Source organism: Punica granatum, chromosome 2 (genome assembly GCF_007655135.1).
Source record: "Punica granatum isolate Tunisia-2019 chromosome 2, ASM765513v2, whole genome shotgun sequence".
Classification (NCBI taxonomy): Eukaryota; Viridiplantae; Streptophyta; class Magnoliopsida; order Myrtales; family Lythraceae; genus Punica; species Punica granatum.
Genome location: NC_045128.1, coordinates 6,819,468 through 6,841,118, shown reverse-complemented (window position 1 = coordinate 6,841,118; position 21,651 = coordinate 6,819,468). Strand labels below are relative to the sequence as shown.

Sequence of the window (21,651 nt, the reverse complement as noted above, 5' to 3'; positions counted from 1 at the left end):
CAAAGACGATAAAGCCAATTTGAAGGCGATGTTGGAAGAGCCGTGAAGATCTTTTCCATTCCACCCAAGAAAAAAAACAAACTGCGTTGGATATTTTGCATTTGTAATATTATATCCAATAGTTGGACATGTACTATTAGCAGATATTTTCGGATCCTACTAGGCTCTCTTTAATGTGAAACTACATTCACAAAGATATCTTTTCATATGTGTACCGTCTATATATATAAAATTGACTATAAGATAATAAATAGCTTGATGCACTATCTCTCTTTAATCCTTTTGAGCGAAATGTGACAAAAGGAAGTGCCTGTGATGTATGATCCTATGTTGGGGTGATAGCGCTCCCCGTGTTACCTTTCTAGTGAGAGGTATTTGGCTTCTCTTGGGAATGGATTGAGATGTAGAAGTCGCTCATATATATCCCAAGGGGATCACTTATATGGATCGGCTAATTATGACCTCCCTCCAATGGGTGTTAGGCTGCTTTCTTCATTGCAATGTTTCTAGGGACCTCCATAAAGGTAAACTCACGATTAATTATGCTCGGTTCTAAAGAAGCAGATTGTGACTTTAACCCGACCTCTTGCTGCAACGCATGAGCTACTATAGTGCAGGCTCTCAATGAAAGGTGGGAACGTATCAGAAAGTAAGTACATACTCATGAAATGGTGCATAATTATCATAAACGTAGAGGACGCGTTTCTACTAAAGATAGATTTTACGAAAACTTTTGACTCACAGTGCAGAGGATTTCTATTGAACGTTCTCAAATCATTTGAGAAGCTCTCACTGGCAAAGATCGATCGCCTCAAGAATTTCGAAGCTTGAAATAACGAAATAATAAATCATTTTTGACTAATATATTAAGTGCATCCAAGCCCTTATAAATTTCGTCTCGTTTTCAATCTTCTTCCCTCCATCCCCCATCCATTTCTTTTTTAAACAAATTACTTGGAACAAGGCCCCTAATCCACCAAAAAAATAAAATAAAATAACTTTGTAAGAAACTCCTAACAAACTTTCATTTTAATCTTTCTTTGAAATGCGGGATAATCAACTTATGTTTAAACTAATGGAACTTACATGCTAGAGATGAGAGCACGTCATTATACGTTAACAGATGATTATCGTTCGAACTCAACGTGCTTGATTCTTCCGTGGAAAAGATCTTTATAAGCATCCTATTAGAAGAACGATTATGTTAGAAGCATCTCATGTCTAAAATATGTATCGCATGCGCCATGGCACTGTACTCAAATGGACGCTCGAATGTGGTGTTACATATTTTTATTTCAAAAATAAAAAAGTAGCTGAAGGTCGATCGAGCATCGAGTGGAGCATCGATCCAATCAAGACCACTTGATGAGAAGCGTAAGCTATGAAAAATGATGCCTTTTCCATACAACTACACATACATGCATATATGTCTTCCTTTTAATTAACAACAAATAATATCAACTAAGAAATAACAAATAATAACGACTTCTCCTTGTCAGATTAATTATTAATTAATAAATATTAAACACGTTTCTTACTGAAGTTTGTTATACTCTATTCAGCAAATCTGGCGCCCCCGAATCACAAACCTGATGAGCTCACCACTGCTCCAGCTAGCGAGCTTCTAGTGACTTAACTAACTGTCCGAGGTCGACTCTGTTGCGCCTGATGTACGATAGTAGAAGACAATATGAACGAAAAAGCAAAAGGGACACACGGAATTGATTACCTAGTTCGTCAGTAATTCTGACTACGTCTGGGGGCGCCGCCAAGCCAGGTATATCCACTATTTTGAGTTAGGGTTACAAGAGATATAAACTACTGTTTATAAAGGGAATAAACCCTAATTACATTTATAAAGAGATATAGTTGAATCGCCGATCTTGACCCGGATTCACAATACTTCAGGCTCCATAACTCAACAGACTCCGATATACGCCCGAGTTTCGTACAACAGAATGTCTGATAAAGGATCTTAGAGGATTTCACGAACGAGCTTGAGAAGCATTTACGCAACAGAATAAGTCCACAAGCATTTCCCCGATGAACTTTATCCTAAAGCTAATCTATAGTTCGCAAGTGCCAGTACGTAGTGTGGTCGCAGCTCATATAGCTCGATCTTATGTGTGGATGAAAGTGGATGAAATGCATGGTTTTATCGAAGCACAGCCTTAATTTTCCCGCCAAATCCGGACCAAATGCAACCCCCTGGGGTTGGAGAGCGCGACACGAGGAATCAATCCCCAACCGCCCTCGCCTCAAACCTCGCTTCCTTAAACACATCGACGCCCTAATCCCTCAACGTTCTTTGCTTACTTGTCAGTCCACGAATTATCCCCTACAACCACACGTGCTTAAATAAAATGACCCCAGTGACCCTCCTTGGGGGCCACTGCCACCCTCCCTCGTGACGTGGCGACGCCTCATTCGCCTACCTCGTCGAAGCATGGTGGGACTGGTTGCGCGTGATTCATGTGCTGGATCCTATATATGAGCTCATGGACCAGGTTTCTTTTCCAAAAACAATCAACTATTTTCCTTTGTGTGTTTTGGTTTCATTAATTTCTCCGGACGGCTGAATTTTTCGAGAAGCATTTTGATTTGTTTTCTCGATCGAGGATGAGTCCTTCCCATCTCCATGAAGATCCGCAGAGAGACCGCGTCAAGGGCAGCAGCCACCCTCCGCTGAAGATCAGCAAGGACTTGCACTGCCCGATGAAGAGGTCGTCGCCGTCCTCGTCCTCCTCATCATCGTCCTCGCAGCAGTCTTCCATGTCGTCAACGTCATCCTCATCGGGATCGGCCCTAATCAACGGCTCAAGATCAGGTGGCGGCCCGTCGAGGGGCCCTGGGGCCCACCAGCGCCAGCCTGTGATCATCTACACGCACTCGCCCAAGGTGATCCACACTCAACCGCAGGATTTTATGGCCCTCGTGCAGAAGCTCACGGGGCTCTGCCACCCTGAGGACTCGGACGGGCAGCCCCCTCCGCATCCCCAGTCGAAGAAGGAGCCCTCGTCGGACAATCCGGACAATATTAATAAGAACAATTTCAGCCTGTTCGGTGGCATTTCCAACGCCGATGAGACTGAGGCATCCTCAGTGATCACCGAAGAGAATAATTCCATCAACATCGCTGAAAGCCAGGTGATTAATTCAACCTTTTTGCCGCCCCCAATCTACGAAGGGCATCCGAACCTGTACATGACTAGCTTTCCGGTGTTCAACCCTAATTCTTCACCAGATTTCTTACGTCCGAACCAATCTAATTTCTATAGCAGTTATGGTGATAGATTGTATTTTGGCCCTAACATTCGGAGCACATTCACATCAACTCCAACATTGGAGATGATAATGAATGAGCTTCGTGAATGTTGAGGTTTTTGATCTGATCTTTGTTCTAGGATATAGAAGTACCTGTTTTTGTTGGATTATTTCCGAGCTTGTGCAAATAAAAAGCCAGTTATTTATCGAATAAAGTTTCTTCGGAAAACATATACGACATCCCATGTAGTCCTTATTGATATTTAATTTACATTCATTGTACTTTAGAATTTTTATGATTTGCTTGTTGTCTTTTTTATTTAGGTTATTAAATATATGAGTCCATTGTACCGCGACCGATAAAATGATAAAGACGGATATAGTATACTTTTTTTTTTTTTTGCCTGTTTGCTTGCTAATTTGATTTGCTCATACGTGAATCCCGGTTGATGATATCCATCCACGAAAATTAAGCAATTTCATATGGAAACCCAGGCAAGGGGAAAAAGAAGCGTCATTGTTGATAAAAGTGGATTACCTACAATTGAGTGGGTATTGAGTAATTGGAATTGCTAATTTTGATTGAAAAGAACATTAAGAATGAAATATTGCGGCATTAATCTCACATTTGCCTGGCCATTGGCCATGCACGTGTATATACATAGAGGTATATTTGAAAATTATTATGCAAAGATTTCATTCCTATTGTAATTTATGTACATATCTCGTTATCCTTATTCTAGCCGTAGATATCGATTTCTTTTTTCTCCTCTATCGATTGAATGAATGAAAGACAGTAAGCTTTTGCCCTATCTCAAGTCTTGATATGGTATCATAGCATTGATCTTGAAATCATCTTGAGTCATACCTTGTCGGCCTCAGCCGAGCGTCGATCTACTGTCATATTTGCCGTGATTTCAATTGAGCGTCTCTCACATCTGTCTTTTCTGCCAAGTCTCTCCTCACCTCTGTTATGGATGATTTAATTCCACCATCGCCGCCTCCTGCATAGCCGGGACTGACCTTGTTTAGTCATTGGCTGCTGCTATGCCTCTTGCGTATATTTTCACGCCATCTGATCGTCCTGGCACCCTAATCTCCTGCAAACTGAATGGAAGGAACTACAATACATGGTCCTAGGGGATGCAAATCGCACTACAAGCCAAAAATAAGATTGGATTCATCGAAGGGAAGGTACCTCAACTGGCAGAAGGAGAGTTATCCCGAGCAATGGATGACATGCAACCCAATTCTCGTCTCGTGGATTTTCAACCATTTAGACAAGGCGCTGAAGAATTCAGTTGCTGGTGTGAAGAATGCAAAGACCCTTTAGAATGACTTGAAGGAGCGTTTCTCTTAAGGTAATGAGACGAGAATTAATTAACTCAAAACCGAGATTTGTTTGCTGTGACAAGAGAAGAGATCTGTTTCTGAGTATAACTCTAAGGGACAAGTCTATGGAATGAATTGGATATGTACCTTAATCTGCCCGCTTGCACTTGTGATGCCCGTGCTCAACTTACCGCCCATAAGGAGGAAAGAAAGGTTCATCAATTCCTTATCGGTCTCAATCTCGAGTTCTCAACTATTTGTTCACAGATCCTGAGCATGGACCCTCTCCCAAATGTCAACAAGGCTCGTTCCATGGCGGTACACCATGAGGCTCAATGCCTTGTCACTCAGGGCAAGGACTTTAATTCCAATGTGATCGATTTTGTGGCCAAAACCAGTAGTGATATCATCGGAAGCTCCAGCGCCAATTTCAATCCGAGCAAAGGTGATTTCAAACCTCGAGGTCGTCCTTTTTGTGATTATTGTGGACGAAACGATCATTACAGAGCCACGTGCTATCAACTTCACGGCTTTCCTGCTTTTGATCATCCGAATCAGAAGAGTCAAAAGGGAAATTTTTTTGGGCACTTGCGATCTGGTGGAGGCCGAAACTCTGTTGTGTTCTTCCCCAGTTCGTAGCAACAATAACAACGTGGAGAGGGATCGAGCCAATTCAACTCTGGCATCCCACCTCAGTCACGCCTGGCCCAACAAACTCGTGGACAATGGAGGCCCAACAACGGGCCCATTCAGCAGCAGCGTTTCAACCATGGTCCAGCAAATTATTCAGCAGCCGCTGCAGATCAGCCCGCAGACCTTAATAAGCTAGCCCATTTTTTTGAAGCCCAATTGCAACAACTCGTGTCAATGATTACTCACGATGATGGTGAGATTAATCGACTAAGTGGTAAGACCTTGTACCTATCACTTCAAAGCTTTATTGGATTATCGATTCGGGAGCCTCATGACATATGACCGGTAGTCTGGATACTCTTTTTGACGTTGTCTTCATCACTAAAGGCCCTATCATTCCTGCTCAAAATGAAACAACTAAAACTACTTTCATGGGCAAGGTCTCTTTTGGCGCTAATATGATTATTAATGATATCCTCTATGTGTCGGATTTTAAGTTTAATTTACCATTCGTGGCTTAATTGTTACACAATCTTAGTTGTAGTGTGCATTACATCTCTGGTATTTGCTTGATTCAGGTCCGCACCTCGGGGAGTGTGATTGGAGTGGGTGAACTTCATGGGGGGTCTAGCTTTTGCTTCAAGTGTCTTCATTATTCAAAGGGCCACGTGCACTAAATGCAGTTGGTGACGACATTTGGCATATGCGGTTGGGGCATCCATCGTCTTGAATTCTATTTTGATGAGTCATTCAGATAATAATGAACTCTGTGACGTTTATTGTTGAGCGAAACATACACGTTCTAGTTTTTCACTTAGTTCAAATAAAGCTTCATTTTCGTTCAATTGATCCATTGTGACATATGGGGACCTTATAAGGTCTCTTTCATTTCTGGTACTCGATATTTTCTATCGATTGTGGATGATTATAGCTATTGTATGTGGGTTTATTTACTATGTGACAAGTCGGAGGCACAACGTTTCCTAACTAGTTTTTACAAGTTGGTCTGGAATCAATTCGATCGAACAGTGAAACCAGCGGGAGCAACAATGGATCAGAATTCATGAGTCGGGCTGTCCAAGAATTTTTTCAGATAACGACATCATTCATCATACTTCATGTGTCGACATGCCTCTACAAAATGGGCGAGTCGAATGCAAACACCACCATATTCTCAATATACCTTTGGCCCTCTTGTTTCAAGACTCTCTCCCTATCGACTTTTGGGGAGAATGCATTTCCACTGCAGCGCATTTCATTAATCTCACAACTTCGAGCATCTTGTTGGGCAAAACACTATTTGAACTTCTCTCTCTTAAAAAGCCGGATTGTGACCATATTCATGTCCTAGGGTGATTCTAGGCCATGCTAGAGAAAGTGCACTTTTATTGGATATTCATTTGGAAAGAAAGATTGGAGAGTTTTCGACTTGGAGAACAATGAAGTATTCGTTTCCCAAGACGTTCGCTTCAACGAGACCACTTTTCTGTTCGGTAATGAGCAAATCTCCGGCTCAAACAATGAAGGCATCGGATTCTTGGATGTTTCGGGCTCTATGCTTGAGGGGGAGCAATTTGCACCCAGCAACATTCTTCTATTTGGCCCAGTTCCTCAAACAGACTCCAATCCAATCCAACAGCTCAGTCTGAGCTATAGGCCCAATTCGATCAAATCTGTCCAGCCCAGTTCATCCGCTATCCGTACTTCTGAGCGCAATCAATCCTCTGCGCCTCAAATCTGACCCGTCAACCTCTTATGCAGTTGAACTGTCACCCGCGCGTTTGCCCAACTCGACTTTCGCTTCACCTCTGACAAACTCGACAATGTCCACTGACTCCACTACTATTCCAATGGATCAGACAGTTAATTCTTTTGATTTTCAAGTAGATAGCATCGCAAAGTGTGAAGCTCCACGCACTGTTCAACCACCAAGATGGCTTAATGATTTTGTCTCCCATACTGCTCGTTATTTCGACTAGTGTTATCAGAACCGGACCGAATATCGATCCAGTCGAGGTATGGGTTCATAGGTTTATGGGTTCAATCGGAGGTTTGATGGGTCGGACCGCATGTTTTATTTTTAAATAAATAAATATTTATTATTTTAAGAAAATAATATAAAATACAAGAAAATAGTAATGAATATTAGATAATAATTAATTTGTATCTACTTTCTGCCCCTCCTTTCATTTTAAGAAAGAGCCCAGATGGGCAATTTGTGATTGCCCAAGAAGTTTAGGGGCCGTTCTGTACTTTTCAGTTTTTAGTGACATGAAAAATGAAATTTGCCAATCTGGTGTTAGCCCTACTTTCCTATCACCGTTCCTCTCTAAGCAACAGAGCCGCCAAGCATTGGAGCACATCAAGCTTCACTGGTTCTCCCTCCTTCCCTCCCCCTCTCTCTCTTTCTGCCGTGTTCTCCATTGGGTTAACGAATTCAATTCCTGTTCGAATTGGGTGGGATACCTTTTCTAATAAGTCAAGATCTGAGCAATTTTTCTCTACTAGTATCATTCGAAGAAGGAACAAGAAACGACTTTAGCTGCGACCAAGCGAGAAAACGGAAAGCTCGGACTAAGAATCCTTTGTTTTTAGGCCTCGATCCTGAAACAGCCGACTCGGCTGCCACGTAAACTACCGGGGTGATCGAGAGGCTCTGTCAATAGGTTCGGGTACTAGGTCAAGGTTGCTTCCTCGTCGCTTCTTTCTGGCGACTAGCTTTTCACGCACACATCCGTCATCGCTTTGCTTCCTCCACAGAAGAGCGATCATGGTCACTAATCATCAGTGAACTAAGTCTCTGAGGTGAGGAGCGAAGATGAAGAACAGAAGGAAGAAGACTAGGGTTTTCGTTCGATTCAATTCTGCAATTTCATTTCGGGTCGGAAAGGGTTTCGGTTCGGATTTCATTTAAAATTTATGAATCCATGCAACTGGCCGGTTCGAATGGGTTTGATGGATTTATCTAAAAACCGGCCGATTTTTTAGGTTCACCGATTTTTTTATGCATTTTGGGTTTTTAAGCTAACCGGACTGGACATAGGTCCGGTTCTAATAACACTGGTTTCGACTCTCCCCCTATCTCACTTGCTCCATCACACTCTCCAGGTACGTCTCATCTTATCGAGTATTAGCTAACTTATTCCGATATCGATGCCACACTTGTCGTTTCTTGCTGCTATTGATTCCGAAACAAAGCCAATGACTTATTCACAGGCCGCCAAGGATCCTAGATGGCGCCTAGCCATGGCGGACGAAATTTGAGCTCTAAAGGACAACGACACTTGGACTATTCAGTCACTACCTCCTGGGAAGAGACCCATTGTGTGTAAATAGGTTTTTAAGATCAAAAGATGGGCGGATGGCATCGTGGAGCGCTATAAGGCTCGACTCGTGGCAAAAGGCTTCACTTAGTTTGAAGGAGTGGATTTTCACGAAACTTTTACTCCAGTAGCAAAACTGGTCACAGTACGCTGTTTATTGACTATTGCAGTTTCTAAACGATGAGAGATGCATTAGCTCGATGTCAATAATGCCTTTCTCCATGGGGACTTGGATAAGGAGGTTTACATATCCCTTCCTATTGGTTTTCGTTATGCTCATTCCGATCAGGTTTGTCGACTGAGGAAGTCTTTATATGGTCTTCTCCGGTCCTCTTGTAATTGGTACTTTAAGTTTGCAATTGCTCTTATTCAATATGGCTTTTAGTAGTTAGAGGCAGATCACTCCCGTTCACCTTTTCTCGCGATGGCTTAATTCTTGCAGTTCTTCTTTATGTGGATGATATGATCCGTGTGGCTAATGACTCAGTATCATGTTCTCATATCAAGAATTATCTCCACTAGTGCTTCCGTATTAAGGACCTTGGCCTTTTGTCCTATTTCTTGGGGGATCGAGATTATTTGTACTAGTTCTGGTCTCTTCTTCAATCAACAGAAGGTCACTGGGATGTAGCAGTGCAAGTGCTCTGCTATCTCAAGCAATCTCCTGGGCAATGAATTTTTATTTGACCGACGTCTCTATCTTTAACGGCCTATTCTGTGCAGATTGGGCTAGTTGTCCAATGACAATGCGGGCTAGTTGTCCAATGATTATACGATCTTTGACTGGATGTTTCATCACTTTGGGTGGAAGTCCTATTTCTTGGAAGACCAAAAAGCATACGACGGTATTCAAATCTTCCACTGAGGCCGAATATCGGGCCATGTCAGAAACTATTACTGAACTCTTATGGCTTCGTAGTCTTCTTAGCTCTCTTGTGTTTATCATGCGGGCCTATGCATTTCTTCTGGGATAATCAAGCGACTCTTCGCATCGCCTCTAATCCCGTTTTCCATGAGCACACCAAACACATCAAGATAGATAGCCACTTCGTTAGGCAACACTTGCACTTTGGAGCTGTAGCAACGTCACATGTGTCTACGTGCTTCTAGCTGGTTGACATATTTATTAAGGCACTTGGACGTGATTAATTCCATTTTCTCCAAAGTTGGGAATTTCGAATCCACATTCTTCAACTTGAGGGGAGTATTATGGAAAGATTTCATTCTTATTGTAATTTATATACATATCTTTGTATACCATACATAGATTAGCCTTAGTCTAACCGTAGATGTCGATTTCCTTTTTCTCCTTAGATGTAGATGTATACATATTGATTGAATGAATGACAAACAGTAAGCTTTTGCCATATCTCGAGTCTTGATAAAAATCCTTTTCATCTGAATAGATCTCCATAAAGGCTCTACTACAATGCAGGCAAGCGAATTAATTAAAAAATCTATGCGTTACTGCTTCCTATAGGCATTCAGAGGCTTAAAAGAATGTTGCATATATATCTCATCATACATCGTTACTATATTGCACAATTTGTCTAAATGCATTTGGATTTTGGTCCATATTTCCCAAAAAAGAAAAAGAAAAAGAAGAAGTGTTAGACAAATTCATCAGCTTTATTATTATTATTATTATTATTTTTTAATATTTACAGATTTCAGTTTTCTTTTTACTATCATAGGAGAAAATCGAGAAAATCAGAAGATATACAAGCAGAGATTATCTTCTATATTTCAGAATTGCTAGTTTATAATAGTAGCACTCTCTAAATTATATCAAATCCCATATTTCGATATTTTTATTTCTCTTTTAATAGCTATATTATATACCATGTGTGGTGTGTAAATTTTGTGACACTGCACCACTTTCAAATCCAAATCCGAAATGGATAACATCTAAATACGAAAGTGTGAGATTCAATAGGAAACCAAGCTCGTTATTTATGATAACGTACAGTAAGAACTAAGGTGTTCAGAAAATGTTGATATCGAGTCTGAGCAAAGTAAAAGCAGATCAGAGATGAATATTTGTGAAGAAGTTTCGATACTTCTACTGGAAATTAGCTGACTTGTTAATTCAAAAAATTATATGTCCGACTTTACAATATAAAGGATAGATACATTTGGATAAAGTAAGAAAGGTGGTATTTGGAATATATGAACCTTTCTTGGGAATATATAGTGATGTAAGTATTGTTGAGATATATATTTATACTGAAAAAGATAGAAGAGGGTGTAGTACAATGCCTTATGCCATCGATAGGAAACTTAAAGGTTACAGGTTCGATATTCAGTAAGACTACGCGTGCTCATTTATTAGTTATATTATGATTTTTCTTTTATCGTACTAGGTTATGAGTCCCCTATATAACTAAAAAATATTTATATTGAAAAAATGGACATTACTCATATTAGACTCATGGCCTCATTCGTAATTGAAAAATGGATATTACTCTAGAAAAAGAATATCCTTTATTTACTAATCCATTCTTAACTTTCTATTGAGTTTACGAAGACTTAGGCTCAACATCCATCCATGACGAATGAAAAAACCAACCAATTAATAACAGGATGCAGTACTGGTTGCGCAGTTTGACATAATTTTTTTTAATACTTTTTAAAATCTCTGCAAATGTATAATTATTTTTCATAACATTTATAAGTATATAAAAACCACTGTAGAGTTAAAAAAGATTTTTTAAATAATAATAAATTATAAATCAATAATTACAAAATGGAATGGTAAGAAGAGAGAAGGAAGAGAGGTACGGTGGAAAAGAGAAAGAGGAGATAGAAAGAAGTAGAGGGAGTTGGGAAGTTGATGGGGGAAGTATGATGTACTGAGTAGTTAAAAATCATTTTAGTCGATTAACTAACATTTTAATGCTTGTGATCATAACAATTGCAAACAATCATGGAATATATATATATATATATATATATATATATATATATATGGGTCTAAAGTACATCATTCAGGTATAGTACACTTTATTGAACAAGTAACTTTACAACGTGCTATATTTCAGAAGCTAAGGTTAATTAACCATAATATATTATATGTACGTCTTATATATATATATAGAGCTAAAGCATTTCGCCAAAGAACAGAAAAAAAGAAGAAAAACTCTTTCCAATATTCGAGGTTCCTATTCTCTTGCTATACTAAATTCATTCAATGAGCAGCAAATGCTAGATACTCTTGAGAAATTATGGCCTCATATATTCTACAATTATTCCTTACGTGTAATATTCCACGGAACTGCCCTAGCTGCTTACAATTGTGATTTTATGGCGTAAGCTGGAAGAATTATGAAACGCCGTTAGAAGTTATCCGAGCTTTAAATGTATGAAAGCAATGATCATATGATTCCCTAGCTAGTGATGGGCATATGAAAGAGCATAAGAGCGAGAATGCATGGTCAGTTCATGAAAAGTGTCTTATAGAGATGAAATTTTAAGACAGAAATGGGTTTGTCTCTAATTTGAGACAGAAAAAATTGAGACGCAAAATTTCATCTATCACCCAGTAGACGAAAATATCCGTCTCATTATTTGAAACGGATCATGAGACGGAAAATACCATCTCTTAATAAGAAGATGACACTTTTTGTCTTTGAATTCATCTCTTCTTTAGAAACGGAATTTTGAGACGAAATAGGTCTGTCTCAATTTTGAGACGAAAATTCTAAATTGAGATGGAAAATTCCGTCTATCATCAAAGAGGCGAAAAATAAGACGTAGAACTCCGTCTCTTTTTTTGAGATCGGTAGGAGACAGAAAACTTCGACTCTTGATAATGAGAAGGAAATATCTATTTCAAATTTCCGCGTCTATTCATATGAGAATAAAGTTTATTTCTCAAATTTCCGTCTCTATGGATCCAGATACTACTTATAAATTCGAATCTTTATTTTTTTTTCAATTTTTTCATCTCGAATCTTCTTCATGTCCTTCAGTAAAACTCGAAATTTTTCTAAGATTTCACACATAAAAAATTAAAAATATTTTATCACTCGCATATTAAATGCGTCAAAAAAGTTATTAATTGCTCATATTAGTTTTAATGTTGAGTGTAAATGAAATCACAAATGGCTAGGTATACAAATATAAATTATAAGAAGTCTATATAAAAATTCCATAAATTATAAAAATAAAATTCATATATTGATTGAACATTAAAAGTGTTGTAAATAAAATAATAAATAAATTACAGATAAGAGATAAATAGTATTAGGAAAAAAAGTACAAACTACAACAAGTGAAAGTGTAAAATCAGTCGAAGACATTTAACAAATAAGCAATAGAAATTCAAATGTTAGTTTTAAAATGAAAATCTGTAGTTGTGTAACAAATAAATAAAAAATTAAAATGTGTCAATAAAGGAGAGCATTCTATGTGATAACACGCATGTGCGTCATGAAGAAGACCTTAGTTCAAATCTTCGTGAATGTAAAGCCAAACATAATTAGTGACATGGTGCATTGCACCCCTTGTATGAGTGGTGGGCGCGCAGAAGTCTATGATCCTTTCAGGTTTCGTCGACCCAATATATTTTTTTTCTTTTTACATTTTCAGCGCACTTCGGTTTGAAGGATTGCGATGGAGAGAAAGACATAATTTTTTTTTTGGTTGAAGAAAGACATAATTTTTCCTCTCTAATGGAGAGACGTAAAGCTCACTTGTATAAGTGGTGGGCGCACAGAAGCCCGTGCTCTTTTCAGGCTTCATTGACCCAATATTTTTTTTTCTTTTTACATTTTTCAGCGAACTTTGGTTTGCAAGATTGTGACTGAGAGAAAGACAGAATTTTTCCTCTCTAAGGAAGAAACGTAAAGCTTTGCGTCTCTCTTTCTGTCTTAATCGTGAGAGAAAAATTGAGATGGTATATTCTATCTATCTGGTTGAGACAGAAAATTCCATCTCAAGTTTCTGTCTCAGTCGAGAGTGAGACGGAAATTTTTGTCTATCATTCTGCAACGAGATTTTTGGGACGAATTCTCTAAGACGGAAAAGTTTGTCTCTATATCATATAGAGACAAAGTTTTTCTCCTCAATTGCCTTCTCTATAGGAGTGAATTGTTGTAATGAGCAGAGAAGAGCAGTTAAAGAGGCATATACACAGGAGAAATTATTATATGTGGATTGAGTGCACTAACCAAGTTGGCATACGTATTGATGCATGGTTAGACCACGACATTTGATTGATACACATGAATCTGATCATATGTAAATTCCGCTCGTTGCAGCTAAATTTGCAGGAGCAGAACTTCATTGTAAAGATACGAAATTAAGGTTAGTTACGTATATTATCGGTTCTTTTATATGTGTACTAATCAAATTTCGTGGTCTAACCATAACAACACATATCAACCAGTGCAAGAATGCTACACAAACAGTTACACAAGGAGACTTTTTAATATGTTCCAGAGAGCATGCATGGTGACCCGTGGACTCAGAACCTGTGGCATCAGAGGTGCGATTTATATCGATAGGACTTAATGCTAACCATACTAGTCAGGCTGTTACATTATTCGGGGTCATTCGATGAATAAGTTCAATCCTGATCAGCAGCATCCCCAATTTGGCCACAGTTTCGGGTGAGACCTCATCCTCAGAACATTAATGTCCCGATCACACCAGCAATTAGGGTCGTGGGGTCACCAAGAACCGCCGATATAACAAACTGCAGAGCTAACCCTGCGACATCACAACATTTCTTCACTTTGCACCTACTCTTTTTGTGGGGAGTTTGAAGTGTGTTCTTGAGGCTGGGAATTCTGGTCTCCAGGGGCCTCCTGCTATTGCCACTGATTCCCTTCCCGCGATCGTTATATATGTCGGACCAACTCTCGACCAGCATCTCCCGAACACACGCTACATGGAGATTGTACTTCTTGCAGGTGGACTGGTAGCTCCAGCTCCTGCCTTTCCTCCCGCACCGGTGGCATGACGAGCTCACCTTTCGGTACAAGAGAAGCTTCACCTGGAGATGTTTATGACGAATATGGAATTCATCAGAACCGATGAAAATTTTCAGTTAGATATTGAGCTTCATTTCCAAGCTAAAACCTCTATATAAAAATTATGATAAAAGCAATTAATTAGGCAGCGAACGCGACATATATGATTTTTGGTGTGCACCTGACATCCAAAGTTTACTGGGTCTTGACTAATTCAGTTCAAGGTGAAGCTGGCATATATGCTAGTATTCCAGTTTTCCTATTTTTCTTTCTTTTTTTTTCCCACAAAAAAACTAGGAAACATGGGAGGAAAAAAAGTACCGAGGTTTACTTTCACCCTGCTATGAGATAGATCATAAAAGAAGGATGAAACAATATTTATTAATGTATGCAACAAAAATGGCAGGCACTGAGTATAGTGCAGTCACATGCGTATTCCTCTAAAACTGATTGAAAAGTTTCAAATGACACTTCACATATGCATTCACCCCTTATTTTACTTCACATATGCATTCACCCCTTATTTTTCTTTACAACTTGATGGGCCTCCATGTAATTAACACAAGATACTAATTAAAATTGCAAATTTTTAGGCATGTTATTTTTAGAAAATTAATTTTCCTTTTCTTTTTCAATTTTCTTCTCCATTTCTCTATATCCACTTTTTTTTTGGGTGAACTTCTCTATATATTCACTTTTCATATTTGGCAAAATATTTCAGGTAAATCAACATAACTTGACATAAAGCATAAGAAACATTAATAGTAAATAAAACAACCCCTATCTAAGCATGGAATTCGGGAAATTTGTTTTTTTGGCTCACCTCGCCATCGTCTAGCACCATAGGGAGCTTTGCACAACATGGGTGGAGGTCGAACCCGCAGGCCTTGCAGTGGTAAACGAACCCGGTCACATCCTTCTCACAAGCATTGCAGTAGCGTGGGACGTTTCCGGGAGGCCTCGAGAGGAATTGAAATGAGCACTTGGTGTAGAATGGGTGCGTGACGGTCGGGGATGGGATGGCACAGTGCATGTGGAGGTCGAAGTCGCATGTGGTGCACTTGTAGTGCTTGCCAATCCCGACTTCCTTGCAACCATCACATTTGAAAGGGAACTCAGTGTACTCGAAGCGCAGCCGGTGGTGGGGGTGGCTGAAGTGAAATATCTCATTGTATTTCATGATTAAGCTTAGTTTAACTCAGGGCTTTTTTCCAAGTACCTAAAGTCACATTATATATATGAGAAACTTGAAGAGCTTTTGGCTTCTTGTATACTATACTAACGAGATAAAAATGAATCAATTCCCTAGCAATTAACTTAGGTTCTTGGTTTCTATAAGTCTAAAGATTCTATTTAACCTCCTAGGGTTAGAAGTCTGGTGTAGCAGCATAATTCTCCACATTTGAGGAAACCAACGTTTCTATTCGAACTTCAATTGACATCGATTACATAATGTAACTTAACCAATCATGTCGGAATTTGTACATAACATTACAAAAAAGTGCAAGTCGTGTTACCGGACGCACTTTCATTTTGGAATTTACGTACGAATATAGCGATATAGATAAAGATACAGATATGTGAATTGGCGTTGGTAGGACATCGTCGTTCCCAAGTAAAAGAGAATTGCATTATCTCGATGCGGACGCAAGAGGAGGGAATTATACTTGGTGGTTGTGATAGTGGTGATTAAGTTGATGATGTGCTCAAGAATCGGAACGTCACGAGAAGGGAAAGACAAGGGGCAGACATATGGCATATTTGAGTCATATCCCACATTCGAATAATTCAATCTTTCAACTTGTGGCCTGTCTAATTAATCCGAGACCGAGCAATCCTCAATAATTCTAATGTTAATGTTAGCAAATTCCTTACTTAACGGATAAGCCTTATTTATAGATGGAAATTCTTAACTGAAGTTTTCCTTTTCATCAACCTGGTATCCTGAAGACCGGTGTAGCGTACAAGTCGACAGGAACAAGCTATGTATGTCTGTGCCAAGTTTAGCACACTTTTCTCAATTAGTGATTTCTGAATAAGAGATAAAATATTATGGAGTACGGCTCCGAAGACACTCGAACCTCATGAGATGATTAATTGATGCATGGAATAAAAAATTAGTCGAAACAGTTTTTACCATGACCACAAATTTATAGCCGAAATGATGATATTTTTAAACTACTTATCAAATACAGAGGTTCATTTGAAAAATTGATTAAAAAGTCTACTACTGCATTTCCAAACATACTCGATATATATATATATATATATATCTTTATATAAGTACTGTCCATGTTTTTCTAGACTTCTAGTCCAAAATTTCAATTTGCTATTTTTTTTCTGTGATATTACGGGTTGAAGACCCAAAAATCTCTACTAGATCCCAAAATGAAACTTACCTCTCGACTAAATTATTTCTGGAAATTATGGATAAATTAATATCTGGAAAAGGAAATTTTCAACTAATTATATATTCAATTAGCTCGACATCGGAAGTACGACATGACATTGAGGTTACATGAAGATAATGCAGGGGAAGAATCAGATTCATTGATCCCGCCAATTCCAATGGTTGCAAGTACAATAATTGGATCCAAAAGATTGGAGTCGTCGACTATATATCCGTGTAATGTCGTGATTTTCCACCGAGTTGGAATACTTCAGATGTTTTTCATCTTTGCCCCAAAAAGTCACGATTTAATTATTCTCTAGTAGAAGAGGTAATATATATTAAAAAGGGAAAAAAAAAGATTATTCCAGAAAGAGACAAAGCCAGAAGGGGAAGATGGTGATGATGCTGATGATGACGATGACTTCGTTCACTCATTTTCCTGTTGATCCACTAGCATATATTCCATATACTTCATGCTTTGAATTCGGAATTATTACCATCAAATAAATTATTAAATTTATCTTCTATGTAATTTTTTTATTAAAAATGTGAGTAAAAATTAAAGTATTTTTCAAATAGTAAACTTTATTTTAAAATTTGAATAGTTTATCTCAGAATATGTGTAATTTTTTTAAAAAATTTGTGCAACTTACTTTTTCTATTAACAATCTATAATATATATGGCAAATTTCTATAATTTTCAATATTTCAAAAATGTCCTCATGACTTTTCATCACATCTTTTCAACTCATGACTTTTGGTCGCACATTTTCATTATATTTATAAATAAGCACTTTCTATTCAATGCTCATTTTCAACGCTTTATTAACCTGCATATCTATCAATTGGATTAGCTTTCATCATAAGTATATTTATTTTATTATTATTTCATAATGATTTATAGTTTCAAAATTTCATTACACCATATGTTCATTTTCAACGTCTGTTATCCTAACATGTTCATATATTATTTGTCTCATCACTATGAATCATGTAGTTGTTTTCAAAATTTCCTATTTTCTCAATTTTTATTCCAAAAAATACTTGTATCATTCATAAATTTATACATTTCTCTTCATACCTTTTACTCCCATATTTTTGGTCTGCTTTGTTAGCATGACTTTTTTTTTCACACACTTTCAACTCTCTATTCATCGCTCATTCTCAATATTCATTGCCTCACATATTCTATCATATATTGTCTCAGCCGAGTTAAACTTTATATATTTCTTTTAAAGTACAACATTTCTCAAAGTGTTTCTCCGATTTTTTCCCTTTTTGCCCATAATATTACTATTTTATCATTTACTCAAATAGTGTGAATGCTACTAAACATCACTTCTTTTCAATAGCATAACATCCTTTCATTCGTTTTAATAAAAAAATTAACTTTTACGTATTCTTATCATGACCTTTCGATTTCAAAGTACCCTTTCATACTTCTTCACTATAAAAACTACCTAGCATGTTCTTTTTCATAATTATTCACTCTGACAAATACATCAAACATGAATATAGCTTTTCTATTCAACGCTCATGGTTCCTCTCTCCCCTTTCCCATTTACATTTGTATATTTTCTATTTTCTCTTTCGATTTTTAATTACTTCTCCTTTTAATTATTCTTATTCTTTGACTTTGCTCGTTGGAAAAAAAACTTATTGTATTCTCTTTCTTCGATCATAATCCTTTTATTTTTTTTCAAGTTTCAAAGCCCAACTTATACCTATTCTTTCTCATGACTTTTCGATTTTAAGGCATGCTTTCACACGTTTTTACTATAAAAACTACATAGCATGTTCTTTCCTATAATTATTCACTATAACGAACATATCAAATATGAAATAATTTCTCCATTCAACGTTCATGGTCTTCCCTTATGTTTCCAATTTACATATGTATTGATGGATTTTCAAAATTTATATCAAGATTTTTTTTAAAATTATTTTATAGATGGATACTTTCTGATGAGTTACCGACATATATCTTGTGATTAAAGAATATCTATTTTTTGACGAAATTTTCAACATTTATATTAATTTATTTTAAAAAATTATTTGAGACATTATGCCATCGGTAAATTATTTTCAAGGTCCCAATCAAATTTTTTATGGGATTCTATGGACACAAAAGTATGTATTTGGGAGAATAAAAAAGAAAGAAAGAGAAGAAGAATTTTATAGAAAAGAGATACTATATCATAAATTTTGTTTTTGTTTTTGTTTTTGTTTTTTTTCGTCTACAGACATCGGCTACCGTTTTATCCATAGCCACTGTAATGTCTGCTATCAGCACTTGTTAATAATGTTGCACAAGCTTAAAGTCTTCATGCCGTCAATGTCCTCTTTCACGAGCTCTAGGTACATTTACGTTCTTACTCCACAAGGGTACGTGTGTAAAAAGGGAGACACAAGTTGCTTCCAACGTAAATTTAATATCGATTATCAATGCAATTTATCAATTCGCAACTGAAATTAAATTCACTCGTGTGCCTAGGTGGGATCTAAAGTGTATTGTTTTTTTTAATTTTATTTGTTAATTATAAATTATAATATAATTTATGAATTGCTAAAATAAATTTATATATACATAAAATCTTATCCAATCAACTTCATTCCAATTTTCTTTCTTTCAAATTTAAACCCAACCCTTAAGGTCTTTAATTTTTGAAATTTTTTGATCGATTTGAGTCAGATTTTTCTGAATTTTCTAGTTATGGGTGTCATTGCAAGACTATTTGTGAAAATAATATTTTTATTAATTATTTTGTAAACTTTTATTAAAAATTTAAATTCATTTCTCTATTTTTTCTTAAGGATATTCTATTAAAATGAAAGATCAAATCAGAAAAATATATCAACTAGAAAAATTTTCTTGAAATAAATTATTTTTAAATTGCATTAATTTCATCTTTTAAAAATTATTTCTAGTATTTTGATCGTGCTTATGAAATATTTATTATTCGTATACTAGATTCTGCACTAGAGCTATGCAGAGTGTAAAAAAAAAATAGTTTAAAACGTTGTTTTTGTATTTTCATCATTATATACTATGTGAAATTCTACATAGTTGTGCTATTATTAAAAAATTTAAAAAATTTAAATGAAGATTGAAAAAAAATAGTTTTTTTAGTGAAAGAAAAGAAAAATAACTTAGGTTGAGATATAGATGGAGTGGGGGTTGAAAGAAATGAGTAAAAGTAGAGTGAAAGATAACCACATATGAATTGATGGAGGAGCGAGAAAAGATATATAAGTTTAAAATTGAAGTAGTTTTATAGTTTTATTCTTATCTTCGGCTTTAATTTTCTTCAATAGAGTAAAAAAAAATGGGGATAATTTAGTAAAATTGTACAAAAACTAATAAATATGTTTAGATTTAGTGATTTGTCATTAGTATGTTAATTTTGTATATACTTTTTTATGTTACACATATGTAAATACTATTATTAATGTATCTACGTATATATGTTTCCATTGAATTTAATATTAGTTATTTATTTTATTATAAAATTAAATGAAATATTTTTTGTGAATATTATTAGTTTCCTTTAATAATTTTTATTTTTATTTAATATTTAAATACCCATGAGGACTACTTGGTAGATTTTCATGTGTCATGTCTACAATGTAGCACCATGTTAGAGAAATCCGTTAAAATTGACAAGAAAGTAATGGCATGCTAAACGTTATAAGAAACTCATAATTTGTAATTTTTTCAATTAAAAAATTCGTGCTAGAAATAATAAAAAGGCCAAATTTTTACTTCTTTTATGTCATCAACCCTCATAGATATTATTAACTATTTTTTATTTTATTTATTTATAAATTAAAGTAAGAAAATATTTCTGACCAGAAATGGTCATAAATTCATTCAAAAAAAGATACTATTAATTTACTTATAATTTATATATTTCTTTTTCAAAAGAGTTTTCTTATATATTTTGTCATTCGAATATTATGTATTTTAACCGTATCAAAGAAGGTTTGTATATTCACCAGTTTAATAAAAGTTCAAGTAATAATTACTATAAATTTTAGCAGTTTATTCTGATTGCATGGTGCAACAGGTTACACCATGGGCTTTCATGAAAGAAGAAATTCTGAGAAAATTAATGTAAATAACATCCAGAGCAAACTCTATAAAAGTTTGCGTAACACCTCGAGTGCGGAGACCACAAGATTCACAAAATTTGTGAAAACAACAATAATAGTGACGAAGCATTAGAACATCAAGTATAAAAAGTTAACAACAATGTAGCATGGGGTCACAACTGAATTGTGAGTCTGTATTTCACAGATTAGAATTAGAAAACCTGCCCAGTTAGTTTTCGATAACCGTTGATTGTATACAAACTAGGACGTGCGCGATTCAAGTCTATATCAGCGGGTCGACGCAAAGTGTATCTTTTCTCGGTTGCTACTAACATGACCTCCTAGTCTTGTAGTATTACTATGTTATGAGGTTCATTGAAATGAAGGGCTTGAGAAGGAGGTCGTCATTGGACTTCAATATACCAGTCGAATTAATGTTCTCAATTGGTTGGAATATTGGCACATGTCGACGTACGAGTGAATTTGGAGGAAAAGGGATTACGCTAGTAATTCAGATGAGACTAATTGTTAAGATAAAAAAAAGGAGTTATTTTAAGTGGTTCGATATTTGGAATGAATTATTATGCGGTTCTTGTGTCCCTAATGTAACTCAGGTTTATTGGGCCTAAAGGAGACGATT

General features: G+C 36.5%; 2 protein-coding genes across 2 annotated transcripts; one reads left to right on the top strand and one right to left on the bottom strand.

The window, feature by feature from the left end:
* The first annotated feature begins 2,533 nt into the window (after window positions 1–2,533).
* On the top strand, window positions 2,534–3,563 carry LOC116196806 (VQ motif-containing protein 20). Its single transcript, XM_031526711.1, has one exon. It carries the CDS (start codon window positions 2,620–2,622, stop codon window positions 3,376–3,378), a length of 759 nt encoding a protein of 252 aa, XP_031382571.1. The 5' UTR covers window positions 2,534–2,619; the 3' UTR covers window positions 3,379–3,563.
* Window positions 3,564–13,847: 10,284 nt separating this feature from the next.
* On the bottom strand, window positions 13,848–15,745 carry LOC116194320. Its single transcript, XM_031523110.1, has 2 exons — window positions 15,351–15,745; window positions 13,848–14,550 (listed from the first exon to the last, which is right to left on the bottom strand). The coding sequence occupies exons 1-2, from the start codon at window positions 15,705–15,707 to the stop codon at window positions 14,179–14,181; spliced, it is 729 nt and encodes a 242-aa protein (XP_031378970.1). The 5' UTR covers window positions 15,708–15,745; the 3' UTR covers window positions 13,848–14,178.
* Between the last annotated feature and the right edge of the window lie 5,906 nt (window positions 15,746–21,651).